The following is an 11693-nucleotide window of genomic DNA, read 5'->3' on the forward strand; positions in this document are numbered from 1 at the left end:
ACGGCTTGTTATTGATTATTTTGCCTTGTTAAGAGGACCATGCTGTCTAGCTGTCGGGTGTAATAACTTTGAATAATCAGAAGAAATAAACAGAGAATGAAGCGACATATACAGTATGTCATATGCTTGCTGTAAAAAGCCCTACTTGGTTGAGTTTGGAATAAATAAAGACAAATGTGTGTCTAAAATAAAGTTAGTGCCTTAAGGAGCTAAGGAGATAAAGTGTTGTTTCCACTGTAAATAATAAATGTCATTAGCTTAGTGCCAGTAATTTATGACAGCTATATCGCATTTTAAAATGTGATTTTTTTCTTCTTCCTTTTTTATTTAGAACCCACAATATGAAATCAAAGAGGGGTCAAGCAGTCATCATTTCACTATAAACCAGCCTGCTGCCTTCTATCCATATGACCACTCACTGGGCCAGTACCAGTATGACAGGTCAGATTTGTATCTGTCCCACCTCTAATATGATATTTTGATATATAAAATATATTGCTTTAAATACAAATTCTGTTAACCATATTAAAGATGTCATATTTTAATTTGATTCAGGTATGGGACCGTTGATTTTAATGGGTCAACCCGGAGAAAAAATGCCACGCGGGAGACAACAAGTACTCTTAAAACATGGCTTTATGAACATCGGAAGAACCCATATCCTACAAAGGGTGAAAAGATCATGCTGGCCATTATCACCAAAATGACTCTCACGCAAGTGTCTACCTGGTTTGCCAATGCTAGAAGGAGACTAAAAAAAGAAAACAAAATGACCTGGTCCCCCAAAAACAAAGCGGGCGATGACAGAAAGGAAGATCTCAATAAGAGTGACCCAGACAGTATTACCAAAGGTAAGTCATCACGCTTCTCAGCTAAATTAAATTCTGTAGATTAAAAACGTATTTGACTGTGTTTGTTGTGTGTAAATGCATGTGCACGCACACTCAGTAACTTTTACTGCTCTTGCACAGACTCCAAAGACGGTAAGGATGAGCGGGACCTGCAGTTCAGTGACCTGGATGACATAGAGGACGAGGACTGTGACAAGCTGGACAGTGACTGTGAGAAATCAGGTCAAGATGACCTCTCGACTTCCTCCCTTCCAAAGAGGGACTGTAACTCTGACCTTCCTCTCCACTCGAACTTTCCATCTTTTACCTGTGGTCTAAAGAGTTTGGGGGCTCTAAACCCTGACTACCTGGATTCTCTGGGCTCCAAACCACATCAGCCCTCACCTCAGTCCACCTCTATCAACACTGTGGCACTCTCTCACTTTGAGTCATCAGAGAAGCCCCGGATCTGGTCGCTGGCACGTACAGCCGCCGCAGGGGTTGTATTAGGCACGCAACATGGTGGGGATGTACGGACTGGGCCTGTGGACTGTCAGATGCAGGGAGTCAGGTTGCCAACTGTTGTAGGAGTGCAGTGTGGACAGCTAAAGGGCCTTCAGGACCCTACCAGCCTAAGCAATATGGAAAGCCTTTACCAAGAAGGACTGCAGGGGTTACACAAGGCATACAGTAGTGGGAGCTACAAGTCCCTCCAACTCCACTCTTCCGCCTATCCTGGACTGACCGAATCCTGCCAGTATTCCTCAATGGAAGGTACATCCTTTCTATGTTTCAATTTCAATTTATTTATTTAAATGGGACAGTGCATATTCATGAACGTACAATCAAAGTTGAACCTAAATACGCCGGATTTAGCACAATGCTAATTTCCATCCGTAGTCCCAAACATAAACAAATACAAACCAAAAAACAAACAGACAATATACATATCAACAAATATACATATATAACTAAATAAGCAATAAAAGTTCCTATACCTTATTTTACTTATTGTAATATTAATTTAAAATGCATAAATGCCTGTACATATACATATACATGTTTACAGCGCTTTGTAACAGGACCATGTAGCAATCACAGTTATGCAAGGCTAAGTTATAACCTGTTTGGAATTCTAAATGCTATATTTAAATTTTTCTAAATACCTTATTTAAAAAAATAATAATAATAATTACATACAGACATGCAAAATAACAAATATTAAATGCAACTTTTGTAATTGTTTTGAGTGCTGTTTGTGTAGTTTACTGACAGTTGTGAACTTTTGTGTTTGTGTATTACAGGCTTCACCAGTGCAGGAAAGACAGAGACAGAATCCAGTGAGCTCAACGACAATTGTCCAACAATCCAGGATGTCAAAACCACAGCATTCAGACCTGTGATGAAGAGGTGAGGCAGGTGAGCATGAGCAAACACACACACACACACACACACACAAAAAAGTATTTTATCGATCCCATTATGAACAGAATAACATTGATTATGCACATTTCATACTTAATATGAAACAAAATAAGAAAGATCTGCACAGAACATGTAAATGTATCTCCAAGTTATTGTGTATGGTTACAGGTTATCTAAAAATAAATCTAATCATGAAGAATTACATAATATCTGTCACCCAACAGCCATTCATTGTTTTGGTTATTTCAGATATTGCACACACACACACACACACAAAATGTATCTTTCCATTTAGTATCTGTTTGTGTGTGTGATTTGAGGTAATGAGGTTTGCATGTACTCTGTGTTCTGTAATTTTGTATAACAAACAATTTCATCATGCCTGTCATTTTCACCAAGTCCAACTTTCACAATATCACCTTGTGCTAATACATTGTCCTTCTCTCTCTGAATTAGGACTGTGGAAATGCCAATAAACACGGGGACATTTTTATGATCTACATCATTATGCACTATGGAACAGAGTCAATGAAGAACTATAAGCCCATGGCAGCAGACACTTGAAATAATAGCGCAACGAAAATGTGTGCTCTTTCTGGAACTGTGAAAACTGGAGGCAGCCATAATTTTGCACAATATGATTTGATGGTGTCAATAACTTTATGCAATGTTTTGTGTATGTCTGGGAATAAATTGTGATTTTGTATGTTTGCATTGGCAATCGTAGTTTAGTAATTCTATTTATCTATTTATTGTTTGGTTATCCATCTGGTTTATTTATCTGTTACCATGTGTCCTTTCAAGGTTTTGTTGTGTGTTTCATTTATTTCTCTGTGGTCATGTGCTTATTGTTGTGTGATTTACTTTTTTGCAGTCAGTCTTTTTACTTTTATTTACCTATTAACAATAAATGAGGTGCGATACTGTGCTCCTGAGGAGTATGCTATGTTTATATAAAGAAACTGTGAATAAATGTTTTGTTATTTATAAAATATTTTCTGAGAACAAATTTTTACATTTTTGTTTAATGATTTCTGTTTACAAATCAATCAGATAGCTATATACAGTTCAGTTTATCCTCTTGACTCCATGCCTTAAACCGGGGCATTGCTGGAAGGTCATACATTCAGACACCGACGTGAATGGAATCAGCAAGGGTGTGAAGAAAGGGTACATCAGTTCCACACTGTCATTATTTAATCGGAATTGGCATTCAACACTGTTACTGTTCAAGCTCAGAGAGAGAAGGAACTAGTTATGAATGCAGCTTTGTCTCCACCGCGGGCGAGCAGGTTCTTCATCATCCAGATCGACGTTAACACCGAGGTTACACGGGAGCATCCATTCCATGAAACGCGCATCAGGTGTTTTGATGATGATCAGTCAATTGCTCGAACCGGCATCCCAGGAGATCTTTAAGCACACAATTAAACTTGTAAAGCAATGGCTGGGCTGGTTCAAAACCACAGAGAAAAACATGTTTCACTTATTTACAGTGTTAGGCCATTTCCCTGTGGAGCAGACAAATTACTTTGGCAGAATGTTTAATATTTAAACGCATGAAAAAAAAAAATAATAATAATAAAATAAATAAATAATCATAATATCACGCTTCTAATTCATATGTCAATATTGATGGCGTGTAGTTGCTTTAGCGAAAAAGTAGCTAAAGAAGCTCTATGTTCTTCAAACGTTTTGGTTAAAGAAAAACGCGATCAATCACGGAAAAGTAAAAAAAATAAAATAAAAAAAATAAAAAGAACTAGACTGAAGCGATTACCTGCTGGTCAGGGTTCATTAAATTAAGCCGTCGAAAGAGACATTATTTCAGGACGGATTGAAAGATTAAGGCATGTAATAAGAGTATTAGGTTTATTCAAAGGCGCTGTGGTCAATTTGTGGTCGAACTGAAAAGGGGTCGAGCAGGCTGTTGATGTCACTTTTTGCGGCGCAGAATTCCTCAGTGGAAATTTAGATTGACAAAGAGGGTCATGATATCGCAATAATTAATAGGCTAATAAGAGTTAACACGATTTTACTTATGGGGAAAAAATGCGTCAGCAAATGCCATTAAACAATGTAGTTATAAACAATGATCCAGTCCATACGTTTTAAAATTTACACAACAACAACAATGATATTAATAATAATCGTCAAATACGTCTTAATATGGTGACATAAATGCTTACATTTCATTCCTTGTAAGAATACATTTTGGGGGATATTTAAAGCTGTAGAACAGATGTATTACTAAAAAAAAAAAAATACAGACAAAAAATATATATATCAAGAGGCCTGACACAGGCATGCTTTGCCTCTAAGTCCAATATATTTGTTTATTAAAGGTCAATGGACTATCGTTTGGATTATCCCTCAGGATCTCCACTACCAAGCAATCTGTCCAACAGGCGAGATCTATTTCTACAAATCTCCCTAAATATAATCTCTCAAAATCATATTCTGAATACTGTTTTGATTAAAAAAAAAGAAAAAAAACAAAAAACAAAACAAGGAGTGTGAGATTTGCATGATGAGAGAAACTTGAAAGATTCGAAAAACCATTGTGTAATGCATAGTAATAGCAAAGTTCAGCTTGCTATCCCACATATGATCAATCACTTTACCTGCAACACAAAATCACACGTGAAAAAAAAGTGAATTATACACTCTGGTTTTGAATTGACAAGAGCGATACAGCTTGTGCACCGGCCGGATAAAGACGCTTCCCGCGTGTTAAATATTTAAAGCAAAGGTAATTAAAAAGGGAGCTGTAAAGAAGAGCTGCCAAACATTATTGAAGGTAATGATGCATGTGCAATGGGATTAGTGCGGCAGCGCTATACCTGAGGGAGCCGGAAATAATAGCATGGATTCCTGCCACAAAGCATCAGGCTCATACTGCAACTAATAGATCAATTAAGAGCATGTCTTACAACTGGTTTACAGCAATTTAAATCTAGACCAACGAGGACAGAATAAGACTAAAATGTGCTTTCGCTTTAAAGTGGGGAAAGTGGAAATGTGTCCTGTCATACAATGTGTTATTCCCTTCAAAGAACTGCATCCCTGAATCTGTGAGTAGCCTACGTGTCTGTTGTTCAGACTGTGCATTAGTCTAATGGATGGGTGCATGGGGACACATGCTATGCATTATGCAGAGTGCATTAAATGTAAATGGCATTATAATAATGATCCTGAAAACGCCGAATACACCAAACATTTAAATTGTTGATCATATTTTAATCTGAGGGAGGATAGATAGATAGATAGATAGATAGATAGATAGATAGATAGATAGATAGATAGATAGATAGATAGATAGATAGATAGATAGATAGATAGATAGATAGATAGATAGATAGATAGATAGATAGATAAACAGTGTCATGGCTATGTCATCTCACTGCGTTGCGCTATAGTTTAATCACGGGCTGTTGATAGCAGCCTAATCCAAAACAGATTTCCGCTAATCTCCAATAATAAAGACGCAAGAAATAAACAACACTGCATGACGGATAAACAAAAAAGCTGAAGGACTAAGTGTCATTTTTAACGTGGCACTAAATCTGGTCACTTGAATCGTTGAGATGAAATATGTTTGGGTAAGGTTTTGCTTTACTACGCATCAGACCAGTCTAAGAACCTAAGGGGGAAAACATCTTAATGTCTTGCAGAAAGGTTTGTGAAAATGTCCGTGGATCATTACAAAACAATAAGTCAATGGAATGGCCGACAGTGACAGGAGAATGGGCGCGCGCTTTAGTTTGTGGATGAGGCACGTCCTCTGTCATGACCGGGCCTGATACACACAGCTCTGATCCGCAAGTGTGACGTCAAACCTCCCGCTGACAGTCTTTCTTCTGCTCTACTGCTCTTCAGCTGTGTTCCAGCTCAGTCCCGCTCGCATCGTGTAGCGACGCGACAAAACAGCAACGCTTCCATTCTAATAAAAAAAGGCATAACACTGCAGCATAAAATCAATCTTTGTTTACATCATTACGTACTTAATGTTAAGAAATTAAGAGATGCATGACAATTAGTCCACCATAGTGTTTTTAATTGGCCTTTTATAAAACATTCAAATGACCAAATCTGTGTAAAATCTATTGCAAACAAATTGTAAATCTGCAATAAGCCTTTATAGTCACAAACTTACGTTTAGAGCAACACTGCAACTGAGACTTGTTTTTTTAAACGTTTATTGTCACTTGCACATAATTTTAAGGTTGTCAGTATTCATTGTATGACCCGTGAATGACTCTGAAAGATGACTGATTAGCCAACATTAATCTTTCGAACCTTAATTCAAGGAGTAAAGTCGATTTAAAATTGCATTTAGCAGGTGATATCCACAGTCAAGATGGGATGGGATCTGGCAAATAACTGTATCTTGAAACATATGTGAAGCAAAGTATTTTGATGTAGAGGACCAAAAGAAAAATATTTAGTAACTAAGGGGCACAGCTGCTGTGACCCACAGAAGAAAATTTCTGGTTTAATGTAGGAGCAAGACTTGTCAAATGATTCAATCACTGATTTGACTGGCACAACTTTATCTACCTGCTACGTTTTAATGCAGCTACATTCCCACATCAACCAGCAGGTTCCCTGACATGGAAGAGAATAAATTATTGAATGAAATCATTATTTTAGTTTTCTATGCACACAAAAACTATCCTCGTAGTTTCATAAAATTAAGGTTGAACCACTGAGGTCACATGGAGTATTTTAATGATGTCCTTACTAACTTTCTGGCCTTGATCGTTGTATAGTTTCCTTGCTGTCTATGCAGGGTCAGAAAGCTCTCAGATTTCATGAAAAAAAAAAAAAATATTAATTTGTGTTCTGAAGATGAATGAAGGTCTTACAGGTTTGGAACGACATGACGGTGAGTAATTACTGACAGAATTTTCAGTTTTGAGTGAACTAACCATTTAAAAGTCTACAGCATTTCATACGTGTGACATACAAAATAAGTTGTCAGTGCCAACATCAATTCACAATGAATGCTAGATTTGGTACTATACATAATATTTGGGACATTATTTTTGTATCTTATGGTTGTTGACTAATACTATATAATAGGCAAAAGGGGGGGAAATGTTTGTTTTTGTTTGAGAAAATCAAAGCAGCAGGAGATTGCAACCAACCATAAACATATTGAACAGATAAGTCTAAACTAATTCCTTGATACATATACTTTTCTTTCCAGTCCCAGTACTCAAGAATCACTGGTATATCATATTCTCTGCTAGTCAGTGAAGAACCTGACTATAATTGACAACACCGCAATTATTTGTGTTAAAGGTCAGAGGAGGGTTAACAATTGAACATTACGTTATGATTTTTGCTCTCACCTCAGACTGTTTGCTTGCAGAGAATATGATTGTGATGTTAAACCAGCTAAACTGGTTCTGACAGAATAGCAATGGTCAATGTATACTAATAGGACCCATGATGATAACAACAACAACAACAACAACAACATCTCTTAAAACAATGTGCCCAAATTCAGACAAAAGAGCTAAAGTGAAGGCACCTTTTGAAGTGTCCCACACAGAGGGCATATGAGAGAGGGTCTCGGTAATGATGGCTTAGGTTTTAAATATTGATGAGGGGACAATGAACACACTTCATTAAATTTTGTCAAAGGGCGCAGTGAAATGAGTCCAGGGCTTTGTTTCTGTGCATGTCTCTCCTCATGGAATTCCTGGTTGCCGATGTTGCTACAAGGACCTTGCTAATGAGTTTTGTCGAAGATAATTATGGGCTCCTCACTGTGGACCAAAGAGCTCGATGAAAATCTAGCTTTGTGTGCCTTGAGTGTGGACAGTGCATTTTCATTCCTTTACACTCTCGGTGACCTGAATGACTGGACCCTCTCCTGGCTGAGGGCTGTTATCCTTCAATGATCGAGTACTGCCTAATGTAGAGGATATAACACATGTAACTAACTGTACCTTGAACTAGATAAATCTCACACTATTAGTCTACTACTTCTACCTAAATCTTATCTTAACTTGGCATGGCGTAATAATCAAGTAACTTTGCTGCCATAGGTGCAGTTGGCGCAGTGATATTACGCAGGACCTGAAAATAGTTCCCAACTAGTTTGTGTAGTTGTAGCAATAGCAGAGTTGCTGCGTAATATCACTGCGCCTGCTACACCCATGGTACGGCAGAAAAGTTCCTTGATCATTTCGCTGGAATGAGAGTATAGTTCCTAGCCATATCGGCCTAGAAAACTTTTCATTTTCTGTCACTCTTAGTACACGATGTATCTACAGAAGAGTCAAGTTTTAAATAGGAAAAAATATTGAAACTTTTTTGAGTAAATTGCAATCGGTCTAATCAGATTCAATGATCTATGCTAAGCTAAGCTAAAAAAGCTACTGCCAAAGATCGACTGAATGTAATTTGAAACAGTAAAACTCAATTGCTGCGATTGAAATTTTTCCTTTCTCCTTGAAATTTTTCCTTTCTCCTTGAAGTGATATCAGCTCTTGGTTTATAAAGAAGATCTGTAAAGTTGCAAAGACTAAAGTCTCAAATCCAAAGAGATATTCTTTATAAAAGTTAAAGGGTTGGTTCACCCAAATAGCAAAATTATGTCATGTTGTTCCAAACCCGTAAGACCTCCGTTTATCTTTGGAACTTTGGAGTCTTTGATATCTTTGGAGTTTAAGATATTTTAGATTTAGTCTGAGAACTCTCAGTCCTTCCATTTAGACAGTGTGAACGGTACACTGTCCATGTCCAGAAAGGTAAGAAAAACATCATCAGAGTAGTCCATGTGACATCAGAGGGTGTTTCTATAAAGTGGGGCAGTTGCAATTTTGCAAGGACAGTCTGGGATTTCTGACTCACAGCCTGTAAGTAAGTTTTTTTTATATATATATATGTAAAGAATTTGTCACTGATGTTTCAAACACAAGTTTTGAGCAGTGTAGAGTAGCGCTTGTTGTTTCTCCAATCACAAATGCAGACATGGTTTTATGTTTATGCAGCGCGATACGCCTGTTTCAAAAATCAAGGTGTTTTAGAAAGAGGAGATACAATAATGTACAGTATGTGGAAAATAATGTAATTTATTTTACGTTAAACTGCATAAACACATTGCATTACTCCAAATATACAAAATAATGTTCTGTTTAGCAACATCATATGACCCCTTTAACATAGCTGATAAGCAAAAGTTTTGGTCAGTGCACATTTGCAAATTCTCTCATCAGAAACAGCAAACTGCAGATGTGCATGCGATGTTAATATGAGATGAATTCATTATACACTGCAGACAACATCAATGATTATAACTTATAGCTTTTTTAGAGTGCTTACTCTTATGCTGGATTGAATTCAGTGACATTCTTTCATAATGTAGGCTAAATGCTCGTTATATAATTTGTTCATTGATTGAATAATGGTGGACATGCAGCCTTATAATTAAATACAAATTTAGTCAAATATTAAAATATTTGATGTCATAACATGGTAGCCTATTTGCCTAACATGCTAAGATGTGCGTAGTTAGAGCGCGGTTTGAGCGTGTTTGACTACAGGTTATAGTGCAATTAAAGTGCTGTGCAATATGTGATTGACGGTGGATGTCTTGAGAAGTGAGAAAGCTTTGTAAAGCTTTGTAAGCATGAGCCCTGTCAGAATGGTCGTGGCGGAGGTGTTGCAACAATATATAGTGATATTCTCAATGTTACCCAGAAAACAGGATACAGGTTTAACTCTTTGGAAATACCTCTGCTAAATGTTACACTGTCAGACATGCAAAAGAAATCTAATGTATCTCTTGCTCTGGCTACTGTGTATAGACCAACAGGGCCGTATACAGAATTCCCAAAAGATATATATATATATATATATATATATATATATATATATATATATATATATATATATATATATATATAAACAAACACACAGCTGTTCAAAAGTTTGGGGTCAATAAGTTTTTCTTTTCTTTTTTTTATCTCATGCGTTTGTGAAATATTACAACAATTTAAAATAACTGTTTTCTGTTTAAATAAAATGAAATTTATTCCTGCAGTTATTCTAATATGATGATTTGTTGCTCTAGAAACAAAACGGATGTGCAGTCTAATCTAATTTCAGTATTCTTTGATAAAAAAAGTTTAAAATATCTGCATTTATTTGAAATACAGTATAAGTCTTTTTTTAACATTATTAAATAATTTACTGTTGCTTTTGATCAATTTAATACATCCTTGCTGATTAAAGTTTTTCAAATAGCTTACTGACCCAAAACTCTTAAATATCTATAAATGCTGACTATACATATACATACATATCTATGAATCTGAGTGTTCTGTTTTCCATTACTGCGAACTGTAATTACTAAGAAATGCCTTTTCTACATAACTGTACCTCATGTGTATTTATGTCTGTATATAATATATGATAAGACAGAAAGAATGCCGCTCCCTCTTCTCAACCCCTAGCAGAAATTTAGCTGCCAAAGATTTGGGTGAGAGAGTAAAGAATTCATGGATGATATTCAGATTTTTTTTTTCTTCCAGCCTTTCCCCAGAATATGTTATTCAGCATGCATATAACTTCCCAAAATATCTCAAACCAAACATTATCCTACGAATGTAAAACCTCAAAATCCCACCATTGTAATTAGTTACAGTGTGTTCAAATGAGAAATGACAATGTCTAACAGATAAGAACCCTTTCGAGAGAATAGCTCAGGCCTAATCAGTGGAAATTCACAGCAGGTTTGTGCTACAGTTCGGCTTCTTCATACCTTCCTTCACTCTCCCTGCTAGGGGTCTGCAGCTCTGTGGGAATCTCTTCACTGTGTAAGGTAGTCAAACACAAACTATTCTGACAGAGAGGAATCTCTGCCTAGCTTTACCATCCATCAACTTTTATTAGGATGAGGCTGAGAATGAAAGCAAATCTGTTCCATTAAAGAAATCCAAAACTTTTCAGTAATGATATTCAGTCTCTCTTACTGCAGAAGTAACAGTTCATGAAGTTATAAAACACTTCTCAACACACTCATTTCCATAAAACCCCTGGAAACTTTACCATAAACTCGTGACAATTATCTGCAACTCACAGCAAGCCATGTTTCCAAAGGAGGCAGGTGAGAGTGAAGGGTTACGCTGGTAGCATGTCATTATGACACTGCTTTGGAATCATGTATTCCAGAAGACGGTGTAATCAACAAGAGGCCGTTGCAACACGCCTACATACTCTTCTAGGTAAACAGCATATCCCAGCAGCCTTGGGCACTGAATGCAGACCACACATTGTCACAGCTCACTTTTAGACTAGACTACCATAAAAAAGGCCCATTATGCGCGTGTGGGATTTTTCGCCTAGTTAAAAAACCCCTCTGGGCTGAGGCCAATGACAGAGCATCGTAATTATGCATTTTATTGGCCATCTCATTCCAGC

General features: G+C 36.9%; 1 protein-coding gene across 1 annotated transcript in view; it reads left to right on the forward strand.

The window, feature by feature from the left end:
* The window catches only part of LOC128016311 (iroquois-class homeodomain protein IRX-6-like), a 4879-nt gene extending 1693 nt beyond the window's left edge, over positions 1-3186 (forward strand). The window contains exons 3-7 of the mRNA XM_052600796.1: positions 332-441; positions 556-851; positions 972-1604; positions 2135-2249; positions 2712-3186. Coding sequence (XP_052456756.1) covers positions 332-441; positions 556-851; positions 972-1604; positions 2135-2244 — 1149 coding nt within the window. The 3' untranslated portion in view covers positions 2245-2249; positions 2712-3186. The remainder of the gene's footprint in view (positions 1-331; positions 442-555; positions 852-971; positions 1605-2134; positions 2250-2711) is intronic.
* Positions 3187-11693: the final 8507 nt, after the last annotated feature.

This window comes from Carassius gibelio, chromosome A7, assembly GCF_023724105.1.
Source record: "Carassius gibelio isolate Cgi1373 ecotype wild population from Czech Republic chromosome A7, carGib1.2-hapl.c, whole genome shotgun sequence".
NCBI lineage: Eukaryota > Metazoa > Chordata > Actinopteri > Cypriniformes > Cyprinidae > Carassius > Carassius gibelio.